This window comes from Hakea prostrata, chromosome 8 (assembly GCF_041222555.1).
Source record: "Hakea prostrata isolate BN-2017 chromosome 8, UWA_Hpros_2, whole genome shotgun sequence".
NCBI lineage: Eukaryota > Viridiplantae > Streptophyta > Magnoliopsida > Proteales > Proteaceae > Hakea > Hakea prostrata.
This window is the reverse complement of record NC_142607.1, coordinates 45,739,054-45,752,795: the sequence shown is the minus strand read 5'-3', so window position 1 is coordinate 45,752,795 and position 13,742 is coordinate 45,739,054. Positions and strand designations below refer to the sequence as shown.

The following is a 13,742-nucleotide window of genomic DNA, read 5'->3' as shown; positions in this document are numbered from 1 at the left end:
TCGGACTACATCTAACCCTGTTTTGTAGATCATTCTCATTAATCCAGAGGCTTAACAATTTCTAGACGCATCACTTCTGGGTAGAATATTGTGACGATTGTGCGGAAGCACATTGGGATAAATTGTCTTGTAGTATTTGAAAACGATAAAAAAAACATGTGATAAGAAATCATCTATAATAGAAATGATACTTTAGTCAAACAGAAAAGCAGTCAGTTTTCCTTTACGAAAAGAAAAAGGCCAAAAAGACGCATTAGTGAATCATAGCACCTCAACAATATTTCTTTTATAGGTTTGAAAAGTCAAACTCTAGAAAGCAGTCAAGAATCACAACAATCTTCATTTTATAGTAGTTTCCGAGAAACATAAACTGACCACCGTATCATATATTATAATCAAGCACATGGTTATTTTTAAGAATTTGTTTTTATACAACATTAAAGAAATACATATCAACCTCATTGGTTACCCATCAAGTGTTTTTATTAAAAAAAATATAAAAAATAGTGTTTGTTTTTTATAAACGAATTTTCTTTTCTATGCATTTATTAAAATATATACTTTTCTATGTATTTATTAAAAGATCTCCCAACTGACCTGACCTGTGACAGTATCAAAGATGTATTCATGGTAAGACGTATCGGCAAAATATTGCCGAAATATGACAATATTTCGTCGTTTCAAAAGGTGGTGAACCGAAAAAAGGGTGAAGTTGATTTTATCAATAAATCACCGAAATGTCGCGTGATATAGCTGATATATTACCGAATTATCAATTTCTCGCAATATTTTTAGGTGAATTTTTGCTCAAATTTTCTTTGTTTTTCCTCTCACGTTTCTTGCATTCTTTATCTATTTTGCTTTAACCTTTGATACTTATGCAGTGTGTGCGAATAAAAAGGCTAAAATTACTCAAAATTAAAAACCTAAATCTAACTAGTAGACTAAAAGTGGCCAAAAAACACCCTGAACGATGGAATTTGGAAGTCAAAACGACACCTACTAAGGTTTGAAGTTTTACAGTAAAATTGAGCAAATGTTGATCAAGAACATCAATGTGTTTATTGGCCTCAAATTAGACTAAACAACAAATTTCGGTAAAAAATGACATAAAATACTCACAACTTGTGTACGCTTTACTTCTTAAGGGGATTTTATTTTAACAACAGGAGAGAATTTTACTATTAACTAGTTAGAACATTGATGGACTTTTCGGTATATAATTAAGGGGATTATTTCTCAATGCGCTTTTATATAATTAATATAGGCGGTGCTTCGCCCCTGACCTCAAGGGAATTCGAACTCTGACCTCCTATGTAGAAGCGTTGGGCTTTGCCAACTGAGCCACCCTCGGGGTTGGGGGTAAAGAATATTACATATACCGTCATAGATGATTGAATCATAACCTTTCAATTAAGAGATATTGGTCATTACCAAGTGACATGACCATTGATGATGTTACGGTGTGAATTCTTGTGGTATTTCCAATGATCTACTCATAAGGGAAATCAAAAGCAAAAGTCACTAAGAAATGGGTATGAAACCTAGATGGGATGATCCACAACTCACGCTCTAGCTTTTGGATTGTCAATCTCTGAACCTCGATATATGGGGCTACAGACCTCAGGGTTGGTTGTTCTTTATATTCTTCTATGAGAATTTTTGTGGTCTATCCAATGGTCAACTCGAAATGGAAGTTGAAAGCCAAAGTCACTAAGAAATGGGCATGAAGCTTAAATAGGACGAGCCATGACTCACACCCCAACTTGTGGATTGGCAAAGTTTGAACCATTGTATTAGGGGCTATGGAGCTCAGGTTGATTATTCAATATATTCATTTCGTGTGAGTTACTGTGTTCCTATCTAATGGTCTACTCATAATAATAATAGAAAGCCAAAGTCATAATGAAATGTGTTTGAAATTGAAATAGTACGAACCCCAGCTTCTGTAATTAAAAAAAAAATGAAATGAACCACAAGATCTGGGGCTATGGAGCTTATAGTTGGTTGTTCTTTATGTTTATTCTGATGAATATTTATGTCAAAACATTGTCATTGTTAATAAATGCATGAATGAAAGACATCAAACTCACTGAACAACATAATAGAGTATTTCAATTGCTTGGATTTATGAGGACAATAAAATCCCAACAACCTGAATGGTGTATATAGCTCCATGATTATATTACAAGATGAATGAGAAGTAGTTTCATGACAATGTTTCCACTAATAAGAACAATAGTGTACAATTACGCACTTCTAGTTTTGATATTGATTGGTATCATCATCGCTAATAAAGGAAAAAATGTTGGTGATAGTTGTGGTATCACCCTACCTGTGGTGAGATGCTTATAAGGAGTTTGATCACACCAAATGTACCGTAGATGTACATTTTGTTAATGCGCTTTTTGTATTACAATCTATATAATTTCAAATAAGTACTTCAAAAGTTGCCCGGGTTGAGCCCTGCCTTTTGTAGATCCCTAAAGATTCCATTTTGAATCAGTCCTACAATCCATCTGACGCCTTGTGGCTCAGTAGATATACCTGCTCAGTAGATAGAACCCTCATTTTGATCTAGGGTTGTAGGCTCTAGGTTTTTTTTTTTTTTTTTTGGTAGAAGGCTCTAGGGTTGATGTGCACATCATTTGCTTCTTCCCCCCCCCCCCCCCCCCCCTCTCCTTAGTTAAACATCAGTTACTTCTTACTCTAGACATATTAATCCTTTCCAAATAATGCAATTTACATGTCAGGAAACTCCCACGACCTTATATCTACCATATGGAACAAATCAACCAACTTTCATCACAAATACCGTTTAAAAGAAATTTTCTCGTTCAACTCTTAAGTACGAGATTTTTCATAAAGATTTGCTTGGAAAATCCTAGTCCAGTAGACAATAATCAAACTCAACCTAACTACAATAATGTAAAGCCAAGACATCATTAGGCAAGTAAAGAAGCATATAATGCCATCACAAGTCGATGTCATTTTCCCTCTAGTTACTATGTCAAGCATCATACGATGGAGCCTGTGAAAATTTCGGATTAGGGGCATGTGAGCTGGCTTTTTTGGTTCGTAATTATATAATCAGCTAGCCATCAAATCAAAGAAGATCAATTATCCAACTGGATTTTTTAGTGAGAGGAAGTTGTGTAAAGTCTATGAAATTTTCAATCCATAAAATTTAGAGGTTGTTGCTGTAACAATTGCCAATGAGCTCCATACCCTAGCTAAAGGAATGTAGAGTATCTCACCAAGCCATGCCCATAGCAAAGACCAAGTGCCCAATTGTTATAATGCCTTGAGTAGCACCATGGTCATTGGCCTTGGAAATGCATAATCCCTAGCGACTCTTTATGTCACATTTTTAGATGTATAGGTATTGAAAAATAAGTAGGAAGAAAATAAACCCAAATTCTAGAGAATATTAAATACCCACATGGTAAATAGTGCTACATTTGTTGCATAACTTTAATTACATAAATGAAAACTTTTGAATCAACCAATCATAGAAACATTTAAAATGCTATCATTCTGAATAGAGGAAGAAAAAAACAGCACGACAAACACAAACAAAGAAAAGAGCAAAGGAGCCACAAAGACAACAAAGTAGGTCAAGATAGAGCAAAAAACCAAACGAGAGCCAGAAAAAGACACAAAACCGACAGCCAGAACCAAGATCCAATGAAAATGCAAAAAAAACAAAAATCGAAGCAAGAGCCAACAAGACAGACAATGAAAAAGGCGAGAGAGAAGCAAACAAGCGAGAGAAAACGAGAAGAGAGCCACGGGCGGCAAAAGGGGAGGCAAACGCAAGAAGACACGGGAAAACATCACGGCGAAAAACCACCACACCACGATCAACAAACAGGAGAGAAGCAAGTGCCTGTCGGAAAGCCGCCAAAGCAAACCACCAATGTCGAGTTTGAAAACCACACAGGAGGAGAGGAACACCAAAAAAAAATAAGAAAAGAAGAAAAAAAAGCAACATCTAAAAACAAAAAAAATAAAGCCACACGTAAAAACAACAAAACAAAAAAACAAGGAGAAGGACAAGCACCAAAGGAGGGGAGAAAAAACATAAAAGAGACAAAAGAAAAAAACAAGGCCGGACAACACCAATGCCAAAAAAAAAGACAAGAAAGGCAAAAGAAAAGGGGGAAACAAAAAAAAAAAAAGGAAAAAAGGGGCAAGATAAAAAAGAAAAAGAAGCAACAGGAGAAAAAAGGAAAAGAGGGATAAAAGAAGGAAAAACCCACAAAGAACAAGAAACAACAAAGAAGAAAGAAACACAAACCAAAGGACAAAAGAAGGAGGAGGCAAAAAAAAAAAAAAGAAAGAACCAAACAAAAAAAAGAAAAAGACAAGAAAGAACCAAAGAGAGAAAGCAAAAAGGAGAGAAAACAAAGAAGAAAACGAAAAAAAACGGCGAAGAAGGAGAAAGCCCAAACCAAGAACCAAAGGGAAGGGAAAAAAAACGGGGAAACCAATGTGGAACACATGAAAAGATGCTGATTGGCTTCTTGAGGAAGACAATTTTTGAGGGCATAGTCTGCACAAAATTGAGAAAAATCAGGATAGTTGACGTAAGAATGCTCTAAAGACCCCTATTTCAAGCTTTCTTATTGGTACTTTGATGGATTGTTGGCTTTATGGATGAGATTGTTGAGTTGGATTGAATGGAAAGTGTAATCTTACTCCATATTATTTTTCATAACCCCATTAAGTGATGAATCATGCTATCCCTTAATTTTTAGACCAATTCATAATCTCTAGGATGCCCGCAGACAACTCTCTGACAACCAAATTAGGGATTTTGTGTTGGAAACTAATTGGGGTGTTTGGAATGTGTTTTTAGGACATAGATGACATCCTATTGAAGCCCTATAAGTCCCAAAAAGTTTGAGTTTTGAAATAGGGCAAGAAGAGGCTTTTTGTTTTGAAGCCTATGGGCGATTGACTGGGTGAGTGATTGACCATATCCAACCAGTCCCCTCTTTGGGTGAGGTGAATTTGACTCATATGATGCTTAGTCTTGTTCCTAAACTTAAATATAATTTAACCCTTTTGTTTCTAGGTTAGTTGTGAGATGTTTACATGTTTTAATTGTAGAATTCTTGAGCATTGGTGATTACATTGTAGATTAGCAAGGGATGGATGCATTTTTATATATCATGTTGTTAATTTGATTTAAATGCTTGTTAATATAAATTACAATTATTATCTTATGAACTGTGTGAGACTTTGCACGATAAATGGTAAGTTGATATTTTATATTTATTTATTATTCAAGCCATTTCAAATTATGGTTGTGAATGTGATGTATTGGGGAATTGGGTGACAATGCATTGCATGTATATCAACTCAGGGTTGTGGGTTCACCCATTGCTCTTGGTGCCTTCACATTCATTTAATCAGTTATGTGCATCATACATAGGTGTATAGATGCATAGCTAAATTACCTTATTGAGTACTACTAACCTTCTAATAAGGGTATTGAAGCCGGGTAACCCATGAGGTCAGTGGCTGGGTCCTGTGTGCATCGAGTAAGCCCACTGCCATCATGAGATGGTAGGGTTGCATATGTATAGTGTTGGGCTCGTGTCACTTTCAGTGCAATGTGCAATTTTCACCAGGAAGCCACGAGAGCTTCCGCCTATGCATTTGTGGATGACCATAGGGTTGAGGAATGAAATATAATAGATGCATCCCATTGAGGATGCCATTCCCATGTGGAAAAGGATATTGGACCAATAAATGCCTCATGTTGAGGAAATATATCTTGACCACATGTAGTATCAGATTATATGACTATGAATTGGACCTAGAGTTATCCTTGACATACACCAGTTCTTAGATCAAATGGTGATATGAGAGAGTGATGATCTATTTCCTAGCCATTGTTCGATGAGACTTTATCCAACTACCGCGGAGAACCCAAGAGACTCCTCTTGTTAAGGGAGAATGACGATACCGTTAAGAGGAAGCTAATGTGTAACTTAATGTGTGTTTGAGCATAATTGCATATTCATTAATTTATTCATCTCATTTACATATATACATAGATTGTTTATTGAAATGTGAGATGGATGCATGATATATGGTCATGTTGACCTCATTGAGTTTTGTTGAACTCAATCATTTTTATATATACTTTTTAGATCTTATTACATGTTGTGAAAATTTTACCATTCCAGATTATGTGCCACTAACCAGGCAGTATGACATTTTGACAAGTGGAGATGTGGACACCCATGGGGATGCGTGTCCATCCTTGGACAACTCATAAGGTGTTAAACCCTTGTGATTACTGTTTGATTTTGAGGTGTGATAGAGTCTAATTGAAATTGTGTAACTCTTGTTTGGAAAATCGAATGATTAAACTAATTTCTCACAAACCTTTATTGTTGATGTTGAGACTTTCGTTGTTTGATATTCACTTCTACCTTAACTCTGATTTACATTTGTTTATCTTTTCGGAAGAGTATAATAACTTTGTTAAATGTTACTTTTATATTCTTTTGTTTTTGGATGATATTATATTGTATCATGGTTGTGGATTGGCTGCGAACCTAGGTCCTATAGTGTGCATCAACCCCACGGGCATTCAGGTAAGTCCAATATTAGCTGGATGGGGTGTGACATTCACATCGTATAGCTAAACGGTGCCAAAAAAATAAAATTTATATTAACTGAGAGTCAAAATTATTACCTAGTAAGCCATTGAAGGGATTCTAAAGCAAGAGCAAGGTAGATTGCCAAGAGTTCCGTGAATCCCATGCAATTAAGGAAAGAATCCAAAGAAAAACATGAAGAATAGAACCGAAACTCAGAAGGGAGACGACTCCACCTGGGAGAGGATTTAGGAATGAGGTATGATCGCCATCGAAGAGTCAGTTTCGCCGTTAAAATATGGGAGAAGGAGTTGGTCAAGTGAAGAGAAAGATTATCCCGCACAAGAATAGAGGATTTGATTAAATAAATGAGAGAGATTATCGGCAATAAGTCCTTATAAGTCGAAAATAATATGACAAAAAGTATATGATAAGTCATTATAAGTGAGAAATAATATGATAATTTTTTTAAAAAAAGATTAACTAAAATTTAGCTAAAGTTCCTTATTAATACTCTGGTTTAATTCCTAAAACTTACCAATAAATAAAAAAAATCATAAATTGTAGCTACTATTTTTAATGCATTTTAATTTTCTATTTTTTTAAAGAATTTACTCTTCAGAATAGTAAGAAAGCTGAAAAAATAATAGACAACTTTATCTAAGAAATAATAAAATTATATAATTTTAAATAATTATATTTGTCCAATAAAAGATTCGTTAATTACTAAATATTTTTATATAATAATAATATAATGCTAATAAAAAAATATTACGATATTATATTACAATCTCTGGACGTAATCGTCATATGCAGAGGAAAATTAATTAAATAATTAATGTAAAAAAAGCTCCATTAAATAATCCCCTGTTGCTGCTGGTGGTTTGTTCTCGTTACGGCGTTACCCTTCTTGTGAGTTGTTAGTTGTTACCACCAAAATCGCCTACTGGACTGATTACGTCTTTCCAGAGTTTTACTCGATCAAGCTTAACTCTTCTCCTGTTCACACTACTCAGCTCGTCTCGCTCGCTATTATCAGTTAAAATGCGAACTGATCTGAGTTTCGCAACACCACAGCAGCCATGATTCACTGACTAGTTAGTTCCAGTGTGTTTACACCTCACACATCCACACACTTTAGTCTTCAAGTGCAGCTTCGCAGCTGTTTCTCTCCCAATCGCTTTATATAAAAGCCATTCTGCTTTTCTCTTTTTCTTTCTACTTCTCTATTTTCTTTTTTCCCGAATCTCTTTTTTTCCCTCTTTAGGGGAGAGATTCGGTGCCCTTAGGACTCGTTACATCATTCTTCTGCAGAGATTCTTCAGTGAGGTATGCCAATTTCTTCCTGATTTATACTGCTTTTATTTGGCATTCTTAACGCCGCTACTTATAGACCAAGATCGACTTTGAGCTTCTGTGGTAGATTCACGATTAAGGGTTCCGCTTTTTATGAGTGCAATTCCACGTGAATTGACATGAATTAGGGTTTTTTTTGGGGATATGCTCATGAAATTCGTCGTTAGCAAAGTCATTTTCTGTTTTAAATAATGATCTGGTTTTGCTGCAGTAATCGCGAGATCTACTGTGGAAGTGGGGTTTGGGTCTTGGTTCTTGGAGCAAGATGGTGATGGAGTCTTGGTTTGGTGGGTGGTGGAAGAATACCCGGAAGAAAAATCCTGAGCCTGGGAAAGTGACCATTGGGGTGTTGGCATTTGAAGTTGCGAGCTTGATGTCGAAGGTGGTTCATCTATGGCAGTGTTTGAGTGATAAGCAAGTTGATAGGTTGAGAGAAGAGATCATGAATTCGGTGGGTGTCAGGAAGCTTGTATCAGACGACGATGAGTTCCTAGTGGGGTTAATCTTTGCGGAAATGGTTGATAATCTGGGGTTTGTGGTGAGATCTGTGGCTAGGCTTGGGAGGAAGTGCAGTGATCCCGTTTTGCAGCGGTTTGAGCATGTATTTGACCAACTGGTCAGGACTGATGAGGATCTTTATGGTTGGGAATTAAGCTGGAAGAAGATGCATACGAAAGTTAGAAAGATGGAGAGATTTATTGGCGTTAGCACAAATTTGTATCAAGAGTTGGAAGTTCTTACCGAACTGGAACAGAGTCTTAGGAGAATGCAGGCAAGTAATGATGACCCAAATCGGATTAGCTTGGTCGAGTTCCAGCAGAAGGTTGTGTGGCAGCGGCAGGAGGTAAAGAACCTGCGAGAGAGATCTTTATGGAGCAGAACATATGATTACACCATCCTTCTCCTTGGGAGGTCTCTGTTCACAATATTTAGGAGGATCAAACTTATGTTTGGAATCAGTCACAATGACTCCATAGATGGATTTTATGATTCAAAAGTTTTGAGGTCAGATAATCTTTCTCGAAGTCATTCTGTTTCCACACTGACGCAAACATCAGTTCATCCATCTGTGAAAAACCGACCTTTGTCCTCTTCAGGTCCTCTTGGTCAGTCAGTTTCAAAATCAGGGCCTATTTATTCAAAATCAGGCCCTATCTCTATATCTGGCATGAAAAGGGCGAGCAACAGGCATCATCATACTCATGAGAACTCGTCTACACCTCTCCATGGCAAGAATCTACTCTCAAAAACAAAGCGGTTGACTACTGTAGGCCCTTTCAAAGGATGCATGATGGGTGGAAGTGACACTCCAGTGTTGCAAAGCTACACACCTGTAACTCATGGTTCTCGGAAGTCAAATGCTATTTATTCTGGAACTCTCAACGAAGTAAAAGACGCTAATGCAGAAATGCTTCCTCAGAGCAGAGTATTCCATACTAATCTCTCTCTCTTTAGTTCGAAGCACAGATTCCTGAATCCTTTTCCATCAACTCTTGGTGCTGCTGCTTTGGCACTCCATTATGCAAATGTTATCATTGTAATTGAGAGACTAGCAACGTCTTCTCATCTTATTGGTCCTGATGCAAGAGACGACCTGTATGATATGTTGCCCACAAGTGTACGAATGGCGCTGAGGGCTAGGCTAAAGTCATACGCCAAGAACATGGCATCGTCCTTTTGTGATGCTGGTCTTGCAGCCGAATGGAATGATGCTTTGGCAAGGATACTAGAATGGTTGGCACCACTTGCTCATAACATGATAAGGTGGCAGTCTGAGCGGAATTTCGAGCAGCAGAATTTAGTTTCCAGGACAAACGTGCTTTTGGTACAGACTCTATACTTCGCAAATCAGGCAAAGACAGAAGCTGCAATAACGGAGCTTCTTGTGGGTCTCAATTACATCTGGAGATTCGGGAGAGATCTCAATGCAAAAGCTTTACGGGAGTGCACTGGCAGTGGAAACTTAGACGACTGTTTGGTTGTGGCTTCTGGCTGAATATCTTCCAAAGATTCTTGGAAGTGTTTTCAAAGGTCCAGTGGCAGATTTCAGGAGCACGGTACCCATAGAGGTTTGACCAAATGTAGCTCGAACTGAAGTTCATGATTTTACTCATGGACACAGTTTCCAATCTGATGAACCCTGGGTCATCTTCTTGGAGGAGTGAGTTGCATGTTTTTCTATTGAATTTTTTGGTGCCATTGTGCTTCATTCAAGAAGTTTTAAGGTACAACTTCAGGATCCAAGCTTTGAGTTTTTCCCTCTCTTGAGGTTAAGTATGAATTTGCCTCTTGGGATGTTGAGATGGCTGGCACAGGCTGCCTATCATGAATCATATTTTGACATTGTATCCTTATCCACCATGGTCTTCCAGAAATTGTATATTGATAGCAACCTTCAGTGAATATGAAAATTTTACCATATAGAAGCTTATATTTGCTTGCAGCTAATTATGGAATATGGTGCGGTTCAATGTTTGCTTAGTCGAACCAAATGCTTGCACTAATTCTCATGGTATCACTTTACCCAAAGAAGAAAAAAAATGCTCATGGTATCACTATCTAATGCATTCTGGTTGTACTAACATACTCTGTTGGATACTTTATTCCTTAATTTGCTTGCCACCCACTTTTCAATTTCGAATGTTCTGATTTCAATATATTCATGCTTTTCTGTATAGTTTCCAAACTTAATAAAATAAAAAACGAAGAAGAAAAGAAAAGAAAAGAAAAAGAGAGTAGGATTGAATTTGGAGAAGTTATCAATTGCATGATTTAGGGGTTTGGACTTTTAAGTTCAGCTTATCTTTTTCCTCAATAAAGTTGAAAGAACAAAATAGCATCTTATTTCTTCCTTCTTCTTCTTCTTTTTTTTTGTTTTTTTTTTTGGGGGGGGGGGGGGGTGTGTGTGTGGTAATTTCAGTTGCTTTTTGAGAGAATCTATGCTCTCTGCTCAGACAACATGAAAATGACTTCTTTAAGAAATCAACTCAGATGCTTACTGGTATGTTCTTGAGGATTGATAAATAATTGCAAATGTGACCTAGATCTTTAAGATAGTGGTAGATTTTTATTTTTCAATTAATCATGTGAGTTTCTTTTGAAGTCTAGGTATTTATTTTTCAAACTTGGATTTTATTCTGATTCTATCTGTTAATTACTTGTTTTATTTTAAAATATTTGGAATAGTGTTCTGTTCTGGTACAGTGACAGATCCATTTTTCATCCCTGGATCTTTCAATTTTATAGCAAGCTTATTTGTTTTTTCAGATTCCATTTGTTTTGCTGGTTCAGCGTAAAGCTATTGCTTAATATTACTTGCCTTAAATATTAAGTTGATTCCTGTTGATAGATTTTATGACTCTTTGATAAACCACCTGTTTAGTTTGAGTTGCACAAAAGGAACATCCAGTTTCCATGTTTCCTTACGTTTTGCATTATACTTGGTACAGATCTATAAGGATGCTGCTGCCAAAGCAGTGGTTTGTAAATCTTTTGTCTGCTCAATTTAGTTTTAGGGATTTATATATTTGAATGGAATTTTGATGCTTTGTACGTGATTTAAGAAAAGCTATTTTTTTAGAAAAAGAGGGGGGGGGGGGGATGGTTGGCTTTTTTCTTGTTTGGGTTTATTTGTGTTTGCTATTTGTTTTTATGCGTATGGCATTTTATGATAGGCTGTAGATTTATTACTCTGTCACTGTTATTCTAAAGTTTTTGTGGCGGCGACCCGTGAGCAAAACCAGTGGACTGAAACCAAGTTTTGGTGCCAAACCCATCACTTGTCCGGGAATCACCAACCACAAAACTTTTCTCCTTCTTCTGTGAGACTTGAGCACAATAAATTGCCTCCTCCTAGTGAAAGTAAGCCTTTATAAGATTAGAAAAATTATCAATGTGGTGACTGATCAACAGCTTGAAATCTATGCATGGACTAGAATTTTAAAATTGTTTAAAGTTAAAGTCTAACTTACTGTGCTAACACTCCTTCCATCATGTTGATACCTAGATAATTGAGCACTTGATGAAAAAGGTCCCAAGGCTAGAAAGACAAGCCTGTTTGATCTGTTGCTATTGAAAGTTGAAACTATTTCTATTGGTCATTCTCTGTATGATTGTCCATAGATACTTGTCTCTCTTTCATGAGGCACTTGAAATAACTTAACCCAGAACTCTGAAAAGGCCAGTTTAGTAGCCTTTTTCTTTTGGCGCTTTAGAAACAACTGCTGAAACTGATGTCCTTAGGTTCTGGTTTGATGATATCTAGTATGGTTTGTTTTGTTGGATTTTCTGCATGATCCCAGTCATTTACTCTCCTTCGATTAGGCACTATGGTTTTGGTTTTCAGGTAGCATTAACCAAAATCACACTTTTGTAGCTGCACTCACTTACAATGGGGGGACATGGGCATGATGTCCATATATATATATATTGATTCATCTGTTTTATGATTTTTTTGTTCTGTTTTCCTTCTAAGAAGGAAGAACTTTTGACAGGTCTTTGGCTTTACTGTTCAGATTATTTTTCCATTTTGATCTTAATTTTCACCTGTTACTTTCAATTCTCAATTGACTGTTCAGGTTACTTTTAACAGTTCTTTTGATTGACCGTTCAGATTATTTTTTCCATTTGAAAGATGAAGATTTATAGAGGCATCTTTCCCTTCTCAATGTCAGTTGCAGTGGAGTATGGTTACTTGACGATGAAATTGTGTATAACTTGGAGGCAATTCAGAATAGAAAAGGAGGCATGGATAGGTAAGAAGTGATGTTTTGAAGAATAAACATGTCCTTAAATGACAACAGGTAACCTTGAAGAGTGTTTTTTTTTTTGGGTATAAACCTTGAAGAGTTGTGGCTAGTCTAGATGATAAGGTTAGAAGGCATAGCTTCATAGCAATGATGGAAGCAGCGTATCTTTGCATTGGGTCAGAGTGCATGGAACTGACCAGTTTCGCATTGGTTAAGGGTAATCTAAACCGGAAAGCCTCCTCATAAACTCCTGATTTTGCTTCAGTCCTGCGGAGTGTCGGATCAGGATTTGGTCGAAATTTGGACTGAAATCTTGATCCGACGGCCAATTTGGTCGGCAGGACCGTCCTGCACCATTATGGTGCAAGTCTGAAGCAAAGTCTGAAGCAAATTCCATAAATTCCCAAAGAATAGAGACTCACTCATAAGTTGTACCCCCGAGGAAAGAAAAAAGGAAAAACAGAGACACACCAGTCTGAGGTGGCAATATTGATCAAATACAACATGATTGATCAATGATATCTAAGGCAAGTGATTTTTTTTTGGCTAATTTTCATTTGGACTCCAGGAGGTTTGATCTAAGTTATTTTTAATCCAAATAAAATGATATTTTGCATTTGGCTTTTTTTGTGGTATAACAAAAAATCAATTGAGGATGTGTCGTCATTTTTATGACCAAAATATGCTTATAAATTTTCGATTTCCTTTGTTCAACTTGTATCATATTTGGTTAGAAGCTTACTTTAATACCAAATTATTGGTATCTCATTTCTTTGTTCAAGATCAGGGTAAGTTGTTTGACCTTTCCATCATTTGACAAAATATCAAATCCAGATGCAAACTATCATTCACCAATATTTTCACTCATCTTCAGGTACTCGCTTCCTTTGAAGATTCTACTAACCTTATGGGACATATGGAAGTTATATACAGAGTTGATAGATAAACCAAACCAACTTTTGTCAATGTAAGAAACCATTTCCAACATTGGTCGTACTTGGGTACTGAATCTATCACACTT

The 13,742-nt window shown here is 36.5% G+C and overlaps 1 protein-coding gene across 1 annotated transcript; it reads left to right on the top strand.

The window, feature by feature from the left end:
- Positions 1 to 7,522: 7,522 nt before the first annotated feature.
- Positions 7,523 to 10,757, top strand: LOC149008182 (protein PSK SIMULATOR 1-like). Its single transcript, XM_089167452.1, has 2 exons — positions 7,523 to 7,946; positions 8,185 to 10,757. Exon 2 carries the CDS (start codon positions 8,239 to 8,241, stop codon positions 9,967 to 9,969), a length of 1,731 nt encoding a protein of 576 aa, XP_089023578.1. The 5' UTR covers positions 7,523 to 7,946; positions 8,185 to 8,238; the 3' UTR covers positions 9,970 to 10,757.
- Positions 10,758 to 13,742: the final 2,985 nt, after the last annotated feature.

Coding starts and splice junctions, on each gene's coding strand:
- LOC149008182 (XM_089167452.1), top strand. CDS start 8,239: ATGGTGATGGAGTCTTGGTTTGGTGGGTGGTGGAAGAATACCCGGAAG.